The sequence below is a fragment of the Equus caballus genome, chromosome 6 (genome assembly GCF_041296265.1).
Source record: "Equus caballus isolate H_3958 breed thoroughbred chromosome 6, TB-T2T, whole genome shotgun sequence".
Taxonomy (NCBI): Eukaryota; Metazoa; Chordata; class Mammalia; order Perissodactyla; family Equidae; genus Equus; species Equus caballus.
Genome location: NC_091689.1, coordinates 87,714,694 through 87,732,962, shown reverse-complemented (window position 1 = coordinate 87,732,962; position 18,269 = coordinate 87,714,694). Strand labels below are relative to the sequence as shown.

General features: G+C 52.4%; 2 protein-coding genes and 1 long non-coding RNA gene across 7 annotated transcripts; 2 read left to right on the top strand and 1 right to left on the bottom strand.

Moving 5' to 3' along the window:
• Nucleotides 1–1,974: 1,974 nt before the first annotated feature.
• On the top strand, nucleotides 1,975–7,778 carry LOC100052562 (retinol dehydrogenase 16). Of its 3 annotated transcripts, none has more exons than XM_070270293.1 (5): nucleotides 1,975–2,435; nucleotides 4,461–4,719; nucleotides 5,969–6,132; nucleotides 6,947–7,183; nucleotides 7,529–7,778. In XM_070270293.1, the coding sequence occupies exons 1-4, from the start codon at nucleotides 2,123–2,125 to the stop codon at nucleotides 7,162–7,164; spliced, it is 954 nt and encodes a 317-aa protein (XP_070126394.1). In that variant the 5' UTR covers nucleotides 1,975–2,122; the 3' UTR covers nucleotides 7,165–7,183; nucleotides 7,529–7,778. The 3 variants fall into 3 exon arrangements, with proteins under 3 accessions (XP_070126394.1, XP_005611382.3, XP_070126393.1); XM_005611325.4 differs by having other exon boundaries at nucleotides 7,514–7,774; XM_070270292.1 differs by having other exon boundaries at nucleotides 7,493–7,774.
• LOC138924696 (uncharacterized) lies at nucleotides 3,232–4,577 on the bottom strand. Its single transcript, XR_011439786.1, has 2 exons — nucleotides 4,446–4,577; nucleotides 3,232–3,609 (listed from the first exon to the last, which is right to left on the bottom strand). It is a non-coding gene; the product is annotated as an uncharacterized lncRNA (long non-coding RNA).
• A 4,186-nt stretch (nucleotides 7,779–11,964) lies between the features above and the next one.
• LOC100049926 (retinol dehydrogenase 16) lies at nucleotides 11,965–18,269 on the top strand. Of its 3 annotated transcripts, none has more exons than XM_014740949.3 (5): nucleotides 11,965–12,484; nucleotides 14,875–15,133; nucleotides 16,461–16,624; nucleotides 17,390–17,626; nucleotides 18,024–18,269. In XM_014740949.3, exons 1-4 carry the CDS (start codon nucleotides 12,172–12,174, stop codon nucleotides 17,605–17,607), a joined length of 954 nt encoding a protein of 317 aa, XP_014596435.1. In that variant the 5' UTR covers nucleotides 11,965–12,171; the 3' UTR covers nucleotides 17,608–17,626; nucleotides 18,024–18,269. The 3 variants fall into 3 exon arrangements, with proteins under 3 accessions (XP_014596435.1, XP_014596434.1, XP_014596433.1); XM_014740948.3 differs by having other exon boundaries at nucleotides 17,987–18,269; XM_014740947.3 differs by having other exon boundaries at nucleotides 17,749–18,269.

Here is an 18,269-nt window from a genome sequence, read left to right as displayed (position 1 = left end):
AGAGTGGCCCCCGCTGAGACTCTGCAGGGCACCACGAGGGGGCACCCACTTCAACTCCATAACTCACGGGGCTCACAGGTGCTGTCCTGGGTCCTGGCCCAGCTGCTGCTACCCAGGGTGTGGGAGAGGATTTGAGCCTCTGGATATGCAGTGCGGGATCTCAGTGCAGAGACTGGTGTAGGGTCCCGTCACCCGGGCCCCTCTGAAGGATTATTGGTTCTGGCCCCTGCAACTCCCAGGTGAGGGAGCATCACCCCAGCTTCCTGTTCTCTGTCTGCTCTCTCCCAGACTTTCAGATCGTTCCCATCTGGAATGGCCTCAAACTCCTTCATGACCCTAACACCAGGCTTGCTATCCGTCTCAGGATTCACAAGAGCGACGCAGCAAGCGTGAGGGCTGACAGATGTTTCTGCTGCGAGCCCTCCCGGCAACTTACGGTGGAAGGAATTCGTGCTCACTGACAAAAATGTCCCAAGTTCCTTCCCAGAAACCATGACCTTATCCCTTAGGAGGGTTTGGTGTCCCGATAGGATTTGCGCGTCGCCGTGGCCCTCTAAGAATTTCCTGGGCCCTTTCCTTGCTCCTGGCCTGCTTCCTCCCCCAGCCTTCGGGAAGCCCTTGTCGGAGGGTGCAGTCACCCAGGAAGCAGGGACAGACTGGTTTTGGCAGGACCAGCCTCTGTCAGGCTGCTGCTGCCTCCCACCTTGAGGGACAGGCTCCTTCAGGACTGCAGTCAGCTCCCTGCATAGAAAGGTTACGACTGAAAGCGAATCTGAGGCCTTGTCTGTCTTTCTTGCCTGCTTGGGTGGGTCTGGTTTCATCTGAGCCTCTGGTTTCTGAGGGGCAGCCTTTCCTTCGTCCTCCCAGGGCCTCTCCTCTTTCCTACTTACCAGTCAGAGCTGTGACAAATGTGGACGGTGAGGGAGACGCCCAGAGCAGTGACACTGGCTCCTGTCCCTGCCCCACTCACCTACTCCCTTCGCCACGCTGTGCCACCCCCTTTTATGAAATGGTGTCCTCCACCTCAGCATGAAGCCTCTCCAGGGAGAGCTGTTGTGGGTCCCGTATCTGGTCCTTTCTTTAGTCTCCTTAGGGGCAGCTCCCTCCTCCTCTCCATCATCCCCTGAGGCCAATGGAACTAATACCGGTCCAATTATTGGGGTTCACATCCCTGCCTGCTGGGTGAGGTTTATGTCACCATGTGCGTTGGTCCGTGTTCGAGTCAGTCTTTTCTGCCTTTGGAGTCTGTGTCTGAGTGGTCTGGGTTCCAGATGAGTGTCCAGGCAGGGGAGGGGCAGGAGGGGAGGGCAATGTAACTGGGGACCCAGAGGTCTTCTAGTGACAGGGCCTCACCACTGCATAAAGGAGGACTAACTGTTAGACCCACTTATGTCAGTCCCCCCGTTCAGCCCTCCCAGCATCTCGGAGAAGCCGCACAGCTGCACGTGTCCACCCCCACTGCCTCTTCTCCCCTTTCTTTGCCTCTGACCTCACACACCCCCTTTGCTCTCCTGAACGCCTTTCTGCAGAGAGAATTACTGTATCAGAAGGAGACCTAGTCCTTCAAGTCCTTTCCTTCTCCTTCTAACCCTAGAGAGGCTGACAGTGACTCAGATTTCTGAGGAGAGGGTGCTGTGTGCCGAGCCCTCTGAGGAAACCCAGGCCCTGAGAGGGTGCTGAATGTAAGTGTGTTGAATCCAGAGCGTCTTCCCACGAAGAACCTTCCTGAGGTCGGGAAGATCGAGCCCAGCGTGTTGGCAGACGAGGACAAAGAGTTCTGAGCCCTGAACCTAGAACAGAGTGGCCTGTGCCGCTCAGTGTGTGGCACCTGGACGCGGAGAGCAGATGGAATGAGAGGCCTGGGGCAGTGGGGCGGACAGTGATGCTTTCTTTCTGGGCAGGAGTTGGAATTTTCAAGGGCAAATGGTCAGCTCTTGCAAAAGTAGTCCAAAGGGCAGATAGGTAGGGAGAGAATAGAATGTTCCAGAAAGATAGTCATCAGGAGGGCAATTGGAGACTTCATGTCAGAGAGCCTGGAGGCCACACAGCCAGCACAGCCTCCTGATCGAGGATACCAGACTCTTCTGATCACAGCCTGTCTCTGTCTGTCCCCTGCAAAGCCATGTGGCTGTACCTGGCAGTGCTCGTGGGCCTGTACTACCTCCTGCGCTGGTACCGGGAGAGGCAGGTGGTGAGCAACCTCCAAGACAAGTACGTCTTCATCACGGGCTGTGACTCAGGCTTCGGGAACCAGTTGGCCAGGCAGCTGGACCTGCGAGGCTTGAGGGTGCTGGCTGCCTGTCTGACGGAGAAGGGGGCCGAGCAGCTGAGGGACCGGACGTCAGACAGGGTGCAGACGGTGATCCTGGATGTGACCAAGACAGAGAGCATCGCTGCAGCCACCCAGTGGGTAAAGGAGCGCGTGGGGGACAGAGGTAACACCCAGATTTGTCGGGTCTGTTTCTCTTCTGTCTGTGAAGGGAGACTTCTTGTCTGCTGCTGGGAAAGATCCCTAGGTGTTTTCCAGGACTCGAGGTCATACTCCCTTTCTTTCCCTCACGCAGTTCACCAGTCGAGCCTCTTCTCTTTCCACTGCCCCCTCCTCCCGTCCTCGGAGCTCTGGAGGTTTGGGGAGAGCTGCCCTGATGAGATACCAGATTCCCTGTCTGAGGTGCCCCCTCCTGTCTCGGCAGAAGTTCTGCATTTCTTGATGCTGAGCGCCCCGGGGGAGATCAGAGCCCACTTTCTGGAGGACGAGTGGAGATGGGGCACTGACCCCCAGGCTTGTGTGGGCGGCTGGGGCAGCGCTGGAGCCGGGCTCCTGTTCTCAGCACTGTACCATGTTCTTGCTGGGGACCCATAATCCTCCCCCAGGGAGTCACCGTCACACACATATCAGATGATGACATTGAGCTTTCAGGACTTGCTAAGGAAGGTCAAGAATCCAGTGCAAGTTCACATGCTCTCTCTCTATTTTTAAAACTACAATTGTGCCTGTCGTGTTATGCTGGAGGAAAAGAACATTAGTTTCTTTTTTCTAAGTATAAGTGTAAAACATGAGCATTGTGGAAGACACAGTAAAGTACAGGATCAAAATGAAACTCACCCGCAGTCTACCAGCAGAGACAAGTCCTGGGAACCTTTGACATAGACGGTGTTACACATTGCACACAGTTTCTATCCTATTCTTTTCATTGAAAGAAGATGAGCATTTTTACAATATAATTAAAATTGCTTCAAAAGATATATTTAATGATTAAGAATAATCTATCCCTTTGAATAGTATTACTTTTTAGAACAGTACCTCATGTATGATATGAAATCGTTTCCTCCATTTTATTCACATTCGCGACTCGTGTCCCGGTGAACTTTCCCAAATCTCTCTGTGTAACCGTGCATGTTGACTGGGTTCTTAGAAGCAGCATGTCTGCTGGGAGAATGCGTGTCCTGGAAGGGCAGCCTGTTTCTGAGCAGGGGAGGGACTCACCTTTCTGGCTCCATCTTGTGCCCTCCGTGGCCACAACTCCCCCGAATGCCTGCTCCTGCTGCCCCGAGGGCTGTTGGTGGGTAGCTCTTTAGTGTCTGTGCTCAGAATCGCGTCCTTGAGTCCTGCAGAGAGGTCTCCATGAAGCTGGGTGAATTGAGGGCTGAGGGGGAGGGGTGAGGGTGGCCTCCTGTGTGGGTGGGAGGAGAGGGGGCATTTTCTGGTGCAGAGGGTGAAGTCTGTGCATGGAGGGTGGGGGTGAGACAGCCTTGCCTCCCCCCATGGGCTGCCCCTTGGAATTGATCTCCCAGGTCCTACAGGACTCTTGCTCACTATTGCTGCAGGTGTTTCAAGGTCAGTCCCTGAGGTCACCTCCTGCCTGTTCTCACCTTCCCCCGACCTGGGGTTTCAGGTCTGCTTTACCCCACCAACTTCCAGCAAGATTTTAGTCATCTTTTTTTTCTTTTTGTTCATTACCTTTTGCCTTTTTCTTCCTCTCTCCCCACCCTTCCTCATTCTCTCTCTGTGTGTCTCTCTACTCCCCCACAGATATTTGTTGCACACTCACGAAAGGCGCTGTCTGGGAACTCTGAAAATGTAGGTGAGCGTTTATAATGCCTGCAGGACAACATTGATGTGTGAAAACCCAAAACATTACTGTCCGTGTTCCAGACTATGGACACACTAGATACCTCAACATCACTCCCTGCCTTCATTAACTGTGGGGTGATGGCCCATTGTCCACCAGGCAGCGATTGGGCCAGGCAGAATAAGTCAGGACAGAGGCACGCTTTCTGTCCTCCAACAACATATGGCGTCTGCACTCCCCAAACCCTACCAAAAGCATGGTGTTATCTGTTCTACTGACTCCCCATGCAACCTCTCTCATACAGTCCTCACGTGATTGGAAGGTGAATTAGAACCACAGCTGTGTCCTCACAATGCAGTGTTGCTCTCTCACCCCTGCTGTGTCCAGGACTGTGGGGCCTGGTGAATAACGCTGGCATTGCCGTGCCTGTGGCACCCAATGAGTGGCTGACCAAACAGGACTTCATGAAGATCCTCAACGTGAACCTGCTGGGGGTGATCGAGGTGACCCTGAGCCTGCTGCCCCTAGTGAGGAAGGCGCGGGGCCGCGTGGTCAACGTCTCCAGCGTCATGGGCCGGGTGTCTCTGCTTGGTGGCGGCTACTGCATCTCCAAGTATGGTGTCGAGGCCTTCTCGGACTCCCTCAGGTACTGGACTGGGTTAGAGGCCCTCCCTCAGTCCTCCTGCTTCTGTGCTTCCAGGCAAGCCTTTTCCTGGGTTCTTCTGTCAGGATCCCTCTCTCTTGCTCCGTGCTAGGTATTCATCGGGAAGTACTTTTTTATGTTCTGGGTTTTGTAATGGGCCCCAGGCCAGCAGACTTTTATTTAATCTATCCCTGCCCTGGAGGAGGGCCCATAGTCAGAAGGTATCTGAGGCAGAAGTGGAACTGGGATAAGGTGGCTGCAGAGAACATGTCTAAAACCCCTACGACATTCAGTTCAGGGAGCCCTTGAGGTGGAGGTAGAGTCTTAGAGTCAATTCAACAGATACTTCTTGGTACCTTTGTGAGTGCACAATCAACGTGTCTGAGGACATCAAGATTTGGTCCCTGACTAAACAGTGTGACAACTGAGAAAGGGACAAGTAATATAGAAATGTTGTGGCCATTTCATCTGACACTTGCACGAAATTAGCCATGGTGGCCCTGGTCCCATAGGTATAATGGCAGGGAACTGGATAGGGATCTGAGCTGAGGATGAAGAACTGAACTCGGTCACCTGGCCACCTGAGAAATAGGGTGTGAAGGCTCCCTGGATGAAGGAATGAAGTCAGGCAAGCCCAGGGTGAGTAATGGTTGAGCGCCTATGCTGCAGTGCCATCCAGGGGTAAAGGACAAGCCCTTGCTGGCAGGAGGGATGCTGTCCCCATGGAAGGGATTTAATCAGGGGAGCTACTTTGTCAAATCAGCGTCTACAGAACCGACTGGCTTCAGGGCAGAGGATGGCTCTGAAAGAAGGGGAGTTGAGACGATAGGCAGAGAGAGGCTCCTTAGGGCACAGATGGCCAGGCAGTTGACTAGAGCAGGCGAGGGGAGAGAGAGGATTGAGGAGAGTGGAGGAAGTTGGATGGGCAAAGTCTGGAGATAGATTGGATGTGAGAGGACACAGGAGGAGAGAGCAGTTAAGGGGTGCCTTGAAGTAGAATAGGGGTGAAGATTTAGAGCTAATAAGCAGATGCGTGTCAAATATGTGGAAAAATGTACCAACCTTCTACAGAGATATGCCATCATCATCATTTTTCTCTCCCTTGCTACTGCACTTGAAACTTCTCAAGCATTTGGGTGTATGCCATTCAAATCCTGTGTTGAGGTTGCATCATTCTGTTTGCTTTTTGTTTGCCGTGTTTTGTCTCCCAAGGCCTCTGAAGTCCTTGCCCCTCTTCCTGTCTGCCTTGCAGGAGGGAGCTCTCCTACTTTGGGGTGAAGGTGGCTATTATCGAGCCTGGTTACTTCAAGACAAACATGACCAGGCATGAGAATTTTTCTCAGGGCTACCACGAGGCCTGGGAGCGGGCCCATCCAGAGATCAAGGAGATCTACGGGGAGAAGAGCCTGGCATCCCGTGAGTGAGCTGTGGACCATGGGGAGAGAAGCAAACCATTGTCTGGAAGCCTGGATGCATCGTTAGTGCCTCCTCAGGTCTCAGGCTCATGCTCCAGGCTCTGAATCACGCACGCAGCGGGGACGTTTAGCTCCATCCCGTTGTCCTGTGTGGTCATCTCTGGTAGCCAAAGGAAATGATCCAGGTTTGTTAGGCCTGGAGGCTACTGTTTCATCCAAACCTCTCATTATCTTGAGGAGGAAACTGAAGCCACAGAGGGAAGATACCCCTTGATCCATGGCAAACTGTCTTTAGAGCTGCTGGTTTTCAGGTACCTAGGTTTGCAGTGTTTGTGAAGACCTCCAGTTTATGCAGTGCACATACAGCCACGAGTTGCTTAACGGTGGAGACAGGTTCTGAGAAGTGCATCATTAGGCCATTTTGTTATTGTGCGAAGATCATAGAGTATAGTTACACAAACCCAGATGGTAGGGCCTACTATACACCTAGGCTGTATGGTCCTAATCGTATGGGACCATTGTATGGGGTGCAGGGGTGGCAGGCGGTCAGGACCTGTTTTATGCAGTTTGTGGTTTGACCAGAACATCCTTTGGCAGTGCAGCACTGTATTTCCAGGAGTAGAATCAGATGGGCTTAGTGCGGAGAGTGTTCTTGGGGTAAGAGTTGGTACACGCTGCCAGGCCATCCACGGATTCCATTTGGGGCATGATTTTATGGGCCCCAAGCGTTTTTAGAAACTTTTCTCTAGAGCTGATCTGAAAGTGGGGCAGTAGTGAAGTGAGAATATAATTGGATGGTGTCTCCTTCTTGACAGTCGTGAAGTTAGCGGTAATGTTCGAGCCGAGGTGGGGTCACAATTTGTGCTTGGTGACAGACTGCATGGAACATGCCCTGACCACCTGCCACCCCCGGACCCGATACTCACCTGGCTGGGATGCCAAGTTCATCTACCTCCCCATGAGCTACATGCCCTCCATCCTGGTGGATGCCATCTGCTACTGGAGCTTCCCAAGGCCCGCCAAGGGCCTGTAGCCCAAGCCTGGGGTGCACGGTAGGGTGGAGTTGGGTACTGTGTGAGGGAGGGATGCATCGGGGGGAGGGAAATAGAGTAGGCCTCCTCCCAGGGCTTCTCCCTGGACATTACTCAGGATTCTGGGGATAATTGGAGGAAAGAACCCAGTTTTGCAGCTGAGGAACAGGGCCTCTTGGCACACATCTGTGCCCTGATCCTTGAGTGACGTCTCAAGGCTCAGAGTCTCGTGGCCCTTCTGCCACCCCGAGGAATCCACACTTTTGGGAGGGTGTGAGCAGCTGGACTCAGCCCCAGCTGAGCCTGCTCTGCCTCTGTCCTCCTCCTCAGTTGTACCTTGGCCCTGGCCAGTCTCCCCTCCCACAGGATGGAAAGGCCTGGAGAAGGAGAAGACCCCTCTCCACTGAAGACATCTGTGGACAGAGGTGGAGGTGTGGAGGGCGACCAACAGCCTGACCCATCAGCCTCAGGTCCAAGTCAGCAGACCTCGCTGCAAGGTGGTGTGCTCAATAGGGTTCCTGACAGAGGACACAGAAGTCACTGTTTGATTTGTATGAGTCAATGGATTTCCATTCCTTATTTTTGCCTTAAGATAAATGTTGAAAATTTTAATGAGGCCTATGGGTTGTAACCATGAACGTGGGGAGTGGTGGGGTCTGTGTCTATGAGAAGAAGAGTCACGTGATGTCACAGGGGTCAAAGGATGAGTGACATGACCTGAGGAGGCATTGGACGGAGAAGTCAGGTCACTCCCTTCCTTCCCCAGAAGGGAGGGGCTAATGCTTCCTTTCCTGTATTTATCAGGTAATGTGGGATCACAGGGTTAGACACAAGGATGGACAAAGAAGGAGAGGTGGCTAAGTGACTGGCAGGGCCCAGACTCTTCCCTGGGGACATCAAGCCTCTCTCCTCAGCAGCAACCTCTCTCCCTCTCTGCCTATCTGTCCCTATCTGACCTTAACATCGCCCCCTTTCCTCCTCTGCCATCCTTAGGTTTCCCAGCCTGCATCCCCTCCCCACACTCTCCAGTGGAGGAGAGGATGAGTCCCTTCTGGACCCCAGTCTTTCACTTTCTACCAAGCTTTGTTGAGTCCCTACTGGGTGCTGGGCACAATTCCCTGAATTGCCAAGTGCTTCCTGAGGGCCCGCCTCTCTCCGTCTCCACTGTTCTGATGATGTTCTGAGAAGGGACTCCACAGAGAAGGCATTTGCAGAAAGTGATAGAGATTCCTGTGCTGAGTACCAATTGGAGTTGGCAGGTACCTTGCCAGGTGTCTTAGTTTCCCTCTGGTATTTGAAAGTCGAGGACAGGGAGCCTTTAGGGAACCTAGTGTAGAACAATGTCTGCATTCTTCATGAAAACACAAAGCGGGGTTAGAGGTAGCAGAGCCTTTTATTCTGAAATACATGTTTAGTGCTTGGTGTCAGACAAGGGACTGCTGAAGACACAGAGAAGATGGAGTAGGGCCTCAAGGATCTGCAAGTCCTTCAAAGCTCTGCTGTCAGTCCACTCAAGGTCAGTCCGGGTCCCCCACACCAATGCAAAGCAAGAGCATCATGCTGGATCTGAAGTCTCCAGATTTTCATAATTCTGTTTATACACATACAACCAGACACACCACACAAACTGAAATTGAGTAAAGGATGGCTGATCACTTTAGAGTCTTGAGGGCATGTGTTCAGGAGTTTTGGACTCACTCCCCGGAGCCATCTCTGGAGTTTCAGAGAACTTTCAGGTTACAAACCCGTGGCCCTCCACGCTGGGCTCTATGTCGGGGGCAGGGCTGCACTCAGGTGGGGCCCAGGCCCCAAATGTGGAGTCTGACTCAAGGGTGCCAACTTAGACACAGTGGAACAACAATGGCCTTGAAACAGAAGCCCAATGCAAATGCGTCCAAGTCTTCACCCTCTTCCTTCCACAGAGCCCCATCCTCCTCCTTCTCGGCTTCTTTCCCTGGGGAGGGAGGAAGGTCGAGTCTGATGGAGCTGTGCAGGGCCTGGCAGCCATGCCATGAGAGTCCACGGTTGTGCCCCAATGGAGCTTCTCTGACTCCTTCTTCCCTTTGCTCTCCTGGCCTTTTCTGAGGAGCACAGGGTCAGTGACTCCTCACCTGCGGCTCTGGTCCCCACCAAGTGCCAGATCCCCAGCAACTGAAGGCTAGGTATGTCTTTACATTTTTGACCCCTACTCCAGGTAGTGGGGGCTGCGTACGTGTAGGACTGGAAACAAGCTTGCACAATTGACCCTCAATTCCTGCCCTTTCCATGCTCTCCTCTTTGTCACCTATCTTCCTCCCTTTCTGAAGACCCATACTGGGTGTGTTGCTGAGCACAAACTCAGGTTCATTTATCAGCCACATGAAGACCAATAAGTGGAACGGCAGGCTTATGGCAATGAAGGAGGTTTAGTATTGAGAGGTAGCCAGACGAGGAGATGAGAGTAAAAACCCAGGTTTACCTCCCTGAAGGGAAAAAGAGAGGGGTTTTAATCTGGGTTCTAGGTGAGGGAGGGGAAACCTGTGGCCTTGCTGGTTGGCACCTTCCCACCAGCCTGCCTTTGGCCCTGAAGACTGAGTTTCTTTTCCCTTGACTGTATGGACTTTCCAGTTAGTTTTCATCTTCAGGATGAAAGACCTGCATTTGGTCTTCTCAGGCTGAATCTTGACCTCTGGACCTTGATTTCCTGGGGAAGACTGCACACTCATATGCTAAGGAGGGACGGAAAGAGGTGGTTAGTTTTAAACAAGAGGCGATGGTGCTGGGTGTGCACAGCTGCAGTCAGCAAAGCTTCTCTCAAAGGTTTTGCTCTAAGAAAGATTTTGACTCCTTCGTTCTTGTTTTTAGGTGGAGAAGGGGCAATGGGTGGGTGGAGGATGCCCTGACTCTCGAGAGTGGTCCCCGCTGAGACTCTGCAGGGCACCACCAGGGGGCACCCACTTCAACTCCATAACTCACGGGGCTCACAGGTGCTGTCCTGGGTCCTGGCCCAGCTGCTGCTACCCAGGGTGTGGGAGAGGATTTGAGCCTCTGGATATGCAGTGCGGGATCTCAGTGCAGAGACTGGTGTAGGGTCTCCGTCACCCGGACCCCTCTGAAGGATTATTGGTTCTGGCCCCTGCAACTCCCAGGTGAGGGAGCATCACCCCAGGATCCTGTTCTCTCTCTGCTCTGTCCCAAACTTTCAGATTGTTCCCATCTGGAATGGCCTCAAACTCCTTCATGACCCTAACACCAGGCTTGCTATCCGTCTCAGGATTCACAAGAGCGACGCAGCAAGCGTGAGGGCTGACAGATGTTTCTGCTGCGAGCCCTCCCGGCAACTTACGGTGGAAGGAATTCGTGCTCACTGACAAAAATGTCCCAAGTTCCTTCCCAGAAACCAGACCTTACACCTTAGGAGGGTTTGGTGCCCCGATAGGATTTGCGCGTCGCCTTGGCCCTCTAAGAGTTTCCTGGGCCCTTTCCTTCCTCCTGGCCTGCTTCCTCCCCCAGCCTTCGGGAAGCCCTTGTCGGAGGGTGCAGTCACCCAGGAAGCAGGGACAGACTGGTTTTGGCAGGACCAGCCTCTGTCAGGCTGCTGCTGCCTCCCACCTTGAGGGACAGGCTCCTTCAGGACTGCAGTCAGCTCCCTGCATAGAAAGGTTACGACTGAAAGCGAATCTGAGGCCTTGTCTGTCTTTCTTGCCTGCTTGGGTGGGTCTGGTTTCATCTGAGCCTCTGGTTTCTGAGGGGCAGCCTTTCCTTCGTCCTCCCAGGGCCTCTCCTCTTTCCTACTTACCAGTCAGAGCTGTGACAAATGTGGACGGTGAGGGAGACGCCCAGAGCAGTGACACTGGCTCCTGTCCCTGCCCCACTCACCTACTCCCTTCGCCACGCTGTGCCACCCCCTTTTATGAAATGGTGTCCTCCACCTCAGCACGAAGCCCCTCCAGGGACAGCTGTTGTGAATCCCATTTCTAGTTCTTTCTTTAGTCTCCTGCGGGGGCAGCTCCCTCCTCCTCTCCATCATCCCCTGAGGCCAATGGAACTAATACGGGTCCAATTATTGGGGTTCACATCCCTGCCTGCTGGGTGAGGTTTGGGGCACCGTGTGCATTTGGTCCGTGTTCGAGTCAGTCTTTTCTGCCTTTGGAGTCTGTGTCTGAGTGGTCTGGGCTCTGGATGGGCTTCCTGGTGGGAGGGACACGGTCAGAGGGCAATGTAACCAGGGACCCAGGGGCACCTGGGGACAGGACCACTTCACTGAATAAATGAGAGCTGACTGTTAGACCCACTTATGTCAGTGCCTCGATTCAGCCCTCCCAGCGTCTCGGAGAAGCCGCACAGCTGCGCGTGTCCACCCCCACTGCCTCTTCTCCCCTTTCTTTGCCTCTGACCTCACACACCCCCTTTGCTCTCCTGAACGCCTTTCTGCAGAGAGAATTACTGTATCAGGAGGAGACCTAGTCCTTCAAGTCCTTTCCTTCTCCTTCTAACCCTAGAGAGGCTGACAGTGACTCAGATTTCTGAGGAGAGGGTGCTGTGTGCCGAGCCCTCTGAGGAAACCCAGGCCCTGAGAGGGTGCTGAATGTAAGTGTGTTGAATCCAGAGCGTCTTCCCACGAAGAACCTTCCTGAGGTCGGGAAGATCGAGCCCAGCGTGTTGGCAGACGAGGAGAAAGAGTTCTGAGCCCTGAACCTAGAACAGAGTGGCCTGTGCCGCTCAGTGTGTGGCACCTGGACGCGGAGAGCAGAGGGAGTGAGTGGCCTGGGGCAGTGGGCCCGACAGTGATGTTTTCTTTCTGGGCAGGATTTGGGATTTTCAAAGGTCACATCGTCAGCGCTTACAAAAGTAGTCCAAAGGGCAGATAGGTATGGAGAGAATAGAATGTTCCAGAAGGACAGTGATCAGAAGGGCAATTGGACACTTGATGTCAGAGAGCCTGGAGGCCAGACTGACAGCACAGCCTCCTGATTGAGAAGGCCTACTCTTCTGATCACACCCTGTCTCTGTCTGTCCCCTGCAAAGCCATGTGGCTGTACCTGGCAGTCCTCGTGGGCCTGTACTACCTCCTGCGCTGGTACCGGGAGAGGCAGGTGGTGAGCAACCTCCGAGACAAGTACGTCTTCATCACGGGCTGTGACTCAGGCTTCGGGAACCAGTTGGCCAGGCAGCTGGACCTGCGAGGCTTGAGGGTGCTGGCCGCGTGTCTGACGGAGAAGGGGGCCGAGCAGCTGAGGGACCGGACGTCAGACAGGCTGGAGACGGTGATCCTGGATGTGACCAAGACAGAGAGCATCGCTGCAGCCACCCAGTGGGTGAAGGAGCACGTAGGGGACAGAGGTACCACCCAGATTTGTTGGGTCTGTTTCTCTTCTGTCTGTGAAGGGAGACTTCTTGTCTGCTGCTGCGGAAGATTCCCTAGGTGTTTTCCAGGACTCGAGGTCATACTCCCTTTCTTTCCCTCACGCAGCACACCAGCCAAGCTTTTTCTCTGCCCCCTCCTCCCATCCTCGGAGCTCTTGAGGTTTGGGGAGAGCTGCCCTGATAGAATTTGCCCTTCCAGATTCCCTGTCTGAGGTTCCCCCTCCTCTCTCAGCAGAAGTTCTGCATTTCCTGTTTCTCAGCGCCCCAGGGGAGATCAGAGCCCACTTTCTGGTGGCCGAGTGGAGATGGGGCACTGACCCCGAGGTTTGTGTGGGCGGCTGGGGCAGTGCTGGAGCCGGGCTCCTCTTCTCAGCACCGTACCATGTTCTTGCTGGGGACCCATAATCCTCCCCCAGGGAGTCACTGTCACCCATTTCAGGTGACGACACTGAGCTTTCAGAATTTGCAGAGGAAGCTCAAAAAATCTAGTCTGGGGTCACTTTCTCTCTCTCTGTCTCTCTCTTTCTCTCTGTCTCTCTTTCTTAAACTAAAATTGCCTCTTATTATGGGGGAGTAAGAGAACATTAATTTCTTTCTTCTAAGTATAAATGTAAATCATGACAATTGTAAAAAACACGGACAAGGACGAGATCAAAATGAAACTCACCCACAATCCACCACCAGAGACAAGTCCTGGGAACCTTTTGACATAGACGGTATTAAATTGTCATGAAGTTGTATCGGATTCTTTTCATTGAAAGAAGATGAGCATACTATAGCATAAATGGAAATTTCTTGAAAAACTGAATTTTGTGGGGCTGGCCCGGTGGCACACTGGTTAAGTTCGCACGTTCTGCCTCTCGGTGGCCTGGGGTTTGCTGGTTCAGATCCCTGTTGGGGACATGGCACCGCTTGGCAAAAGCCATGCTGTGGTAGGAGTCCCACATATAAAGTAGAGGAAGATGGGCATGGATGTTAGCTCAGGGCCAGTCTTCCTCAGCAAAAAGAGGAGGATTGGCAGTAGTTAGCTCAGGGCTAATCTTCCCCCTCCCCCCAAAAAAACACCCCAAACTTAATTTTGAAGGATTGAGAATATTTTATCTTTTTGAATAGCATTGCTTACTAATGCCATTCCTCATGTATGATATGAACTTTTTCCCGACATTTTATTCATCATGTTCAACATACGTCATGTCTTGGTGAACTTCTTTCCCAAATCTCTCTGTGTAACCGTGCATATTGACCCGATTCTTAGAAGTAACATCTCTGCTGGGAGAATGCGTGTCCTGGAAGGGCAGCCTGTTTCTGAGCAGGAGAGGGACTCAACTCTCTGGGTTCGTCCTGTGCCCCCCGCGGCCCCAACTCCCCCGGATGTCTGCTCCTGCTGCCCTGAGGGTTGTTGCTGGGTAGCTCTTTAGTTTCTGTCCTCGGAATCATGTCTTTGAGTCCTGCAGAGAGGTTTCCACAAGGCTGGGTGAACGGAGCAGGGAGATGTGAGGGTGGCCTTCTGTGCGGGTAGGAGGACCTCTACCTCCTAGCCTAGAGGCCTCCTAGACGCCACCTGATCCACGTCTCCAGTGCTGTGGGCTGGGTGTCTGATTTCTGGTCCAGGGGGTGAAGGCTCTGCGTGGAGGTTGGTGGTGAGACAGCCTTACCTCCCCCTGAATTGATGCCCCTTGGAATTGACCCCCCAGATCCTACAGGAACGTTGCTCACTATTGCTGCAGGTGTTTCAAGGCCAGTCCCTGAGATCACCCCACGACTGTTCTCACCTTTCCCGAAACCTGGGGTTTGAGGTCTGGTTTCCCCAACTAACATCTACCCAGATATTAGCTGTCTTTTCTTCTTTTTGTTGATTATCCTTTATCTTTTTCTTCCTCTCTCCCCTCCCTACCTCATTCTCTCTCTGCGTGTCTCTCCTTCTCCCACAGATAGCTGTTGAGTGCTCACAAAAGACGCTGTCCAGGAAACCTGAAAATGTAGGTGAACATTTGTAAGGTCTGCAGGATAGCATTGATATGTGAAAACCCAAAGCATTACTCTCCGTCTTCCAGACCAAGGACATATGAGATTCCTCAACATCAGTTCATGCCTTCATGAAATTTAGGGTGATGGCCTGTTGTCCAACAGCCAGTGGTTGTGTCCTGAAGAATAAATCAGAAGGCAGTCACACTTTCTGTCCTCCGTGAGCTTAAATGGTCTCCCCTCTCCCAAACCCACTGGCAGTGTGTTGTTATGTGTCCTAGCCACTCCCCACGGACTCTCTCTCATAAATCCTTGCTCGATTGGAAGGTGAATTGGAACCAAAGCTGTGTCCACACTCACGGGCACAATGCAGTGTTGCTTTCTTTCCCCTCTGTGTCTAGGACTGTGGGGCCTGGTGAATAACGCTGGTGTCTTCATGCCCTCGGCACCCAACGAGTGGCTGACCAAGCAGGACTTCGTGAAGATCCTCGACGTGAACCTGCTGGGCTTGATTGAGGTGACCTTGAGCCTACTGCCCCTAGTGAGGAAAGCGAGAGGCCGCGTGGTCAATGTCTCCAGTTGCCTGGGCCGGGTGTCTCTGCTTGGTGGGGGCTATAGCATCTCCAAGTATGGTGTCGAGGCCTTCTCGGACTCCCTCAGGTACCAGACTGGGTTAGAGGTCCCCCCTCAGTCCTCCTGCTTCTGTGCTTCCAGGAAAGTCTTTTCACAAGCCCTTCCTTCCAGATCTCTCTCTATCTTGTTTTGTGCCAGGCATTCAGCAAGAAGTACTTTTCAATGTTCTGGGTGTTGGGATGGGCCCCAGGCCTATGGGGTTTTGTTCAACCTATCCTTGTGCTAGATGAGGGCCCACAGTCAGAAAATCTGAGGCATAATTGGAACTAGGATAATGTAGCTGCAGAGGCCATGTCCATAACCCATATGACATTCAGCATAAGGGAGCATTTAAGGTGAGGGTAGAGAATTTGAGTCAATTCAATGGATACTTCTTGGCACCGCTGTGAGTGCACAATAAATATGTCCTAGGACCACTATATTTGGTCCCTGACCTAAGAAGTCTGACCGCTGAGAAAAGGACAAGAGATGCAGAAATGTAGTGGCCATCTCTCATGGATGTTGTGAACAATTTAGCCATAGTGGCTGTGGTAGCCAGTGGAATGAAGGGAGGGTATTGGAGAGCAACTGAGCTGAGGATTTAAGAACTGGACTTGGGTAGCCTGGCATACAGGTTAGAAGGCTTCCTGGATGAGGGAATGACAACAGCCAAGCCCAGGGTAAGTAACAGTTGAGTACTTATGCTGCAGTGTCCTCCAGGGGTAAAGGACAAGTCCGTGGCTGGCAGGAGAGATGCTGGGCAGGTGCGTATGCGTGGGCTGGCAAAGAGACAAGGTCCTGGACAGGCTGTGGACCTTCATGCTGTTGACAGTGGAACCCCATGGAAGGGATTTCATCAGGGTAGTTACTTTGTCAAATCAGCATCTAGAGAACCCACTGGCTGCAGGGCAGAGGATGGCTCTAAAAGTGGGGGAGCTGGGACTGCAGGCAGTGAGAGGCTCCTTAGGGGACAGATGGCCAGGCAGTTGACTAGAGCAGCAGAGGGGAGAGAGAGGGTTGGGGAGGGTGGAGGAAATAAGATGAGCAATCACTGGAGATGGATTAGATGTGTGGGGACACAGGAGGAGAGAGCACTTGCAGGGTGCTTTGTAGAATAGATAGGATGTAGAGCTAATGAGTAACTTGTACCACATGCTTGTGAAATATGTGGGAAAATGTACAAAGCTTATACAGAGACTAGGCCATCATCATAATTTTTCTCCAACTGACTGCTGCACTTTGAAACTTACCAAGATTTTGAGTCTATGTCACTCCAATCCTGTGTTTGGGTTGTATCATTTCTGTTTGTTTGTTTGTTGTCTTTTGTTTCCCAAGGCCTCTTAAGTCCTTGTCCCTCTTCCTGTCTGCCTTCCAGGAGGGAGCTCTCCTACTTTGGGGTGAAGGTGGCTGTTATTGAACCTGGTTACTTCAAGACTGGCCTGACAAGGAATGGGAGGATAGCTCAGGGCATCCAGGAGGCATGGGATCATGCCAGCCCAGAGGTCAAGGAGATCTATGGGGAGAAGTTCCCGGCATCTCGTGAGTGGGCTGTGGACTGTGGGGGAAGAAGCACACCTTTGTCTGGAACCCTGGGTCCATCCTTAGCACCTTCTTAGATCTCAGGTCCGTGCTCCCAGTTCTGACTCAGCCACACAGTGGGACATTGAGCTTCTTCCCATTGTCCAGTGTGGTCAACAGGTAACCTAAGGAATGGCTTGATAGACCTGGTGACCCATGGGTCATCTGAACCCCTAATTATGTTGAGGAGGGCTCTGAAACAGTAGGGGGAAACACCCGTGGACTCATGGCAATCTGGCATTAGAGCAGCTGGTTTTCAGCTGCCTAGATTTTCAGTGTTTGTAGAGACCTCCAGTTTATGCAGTGAGATTATAGTCATAAGTTGATTAACGAAGGGATGTGTTCTGAGAAAACTGTTGTTAGGCTATTTTCTATTTTCTTATTGTGTGAACATCAGAGTATACTTACACAAACTTAGATAGTATAGCTCAATACTTATGTTGGCTGTGTGATATTAATCTTGGCCCACTGTTGTATTGGTCCGTCATTCACCCAGAACATCATAATGCAGCACGTGACTGTTAATACTGGGAATAGAGTCAGAAGGAGCTGTGTAGAGAGTGTTCCTGGGGTAAGAGTTGGGACACACTTCAACGACATGTATGGATTCCATGTGGGGCAGTATTTTGGAGGCCTTAGAAGCTTTCAGAAACTTTTCTCTAGAGCTGATCTGAAAGTAGGACAATGGGGAAGTGAGAACATATTTGGATGGTGTCTTCTTGACAGTCATGAAGTCAACTGTAAGGTTGGAGCCAAGTTGGTGTAAGAATCTGTCCTTGGTGACAGACTGCATGGAACATGCCCTGACCGCCTGCCACCCCCGCACCCGATACTCAGCTGGCTGGGATGCCAAGCTCTTCTACCTCCCCGTGAGCTACATGCCCTCCTTCTTAGCGGATGCCATAAACAACTGGAACTTCCCAAGACCTGCCAAGAGCCTGTAGCCCCAGCCTGGGGTGCATGGTATGGTGGAGTTGGGTACAGCGTGAGGGAGGCATGCATCGGGGGAGGGAAATAAAGTGGACAGAGGGGCTCTCATGTCACCAGGGACATCCATCTCACCTCCCTTTCTCCCTCCTCTTCAGTCTTCTCCTGGGACATTACTCAGGGCTCTGGGGATATTGGGAGGAAAGAATCAAATTGTACAGCTGAGGAACCAGGACCCATTGCACACGTCATCATCTGATCCTTAAGAGGCCTCTCAAGGCTCTGAGCCTCAGGGCCCTTCTGCCACCCTCAGGATCCACACTTTAGGGAGATTGTGAGCAGCTGGGAGAGACTCAGCCTCACCTGAGCCTGCTCTGACTCTGTCTTCCTCGTCAGTTGTGCCTTGGCCCTGGCATGTCTTCCGCTCCCACAGGATGGAAAGGCCTGAAGAAGGTGAAGTCTCTTCTCCACTGAAGACATCTGTGGACAGAGGTGGAGGTGTGGAGGGTGACCAACAGCCTGACCCCTCAGCCTCAGGTCCAAGTCAGCAGACCTTGCTGGAAGGTGGTGTGCTCAATAGGGTTCCTGACAGAGGACACAGAAATCAACTTTTGATTTGTCTGGAAAGCATGGATTTCCATTCCTTATCTTTGCTTTAAAATAAAAGTTGAAAAGTTTA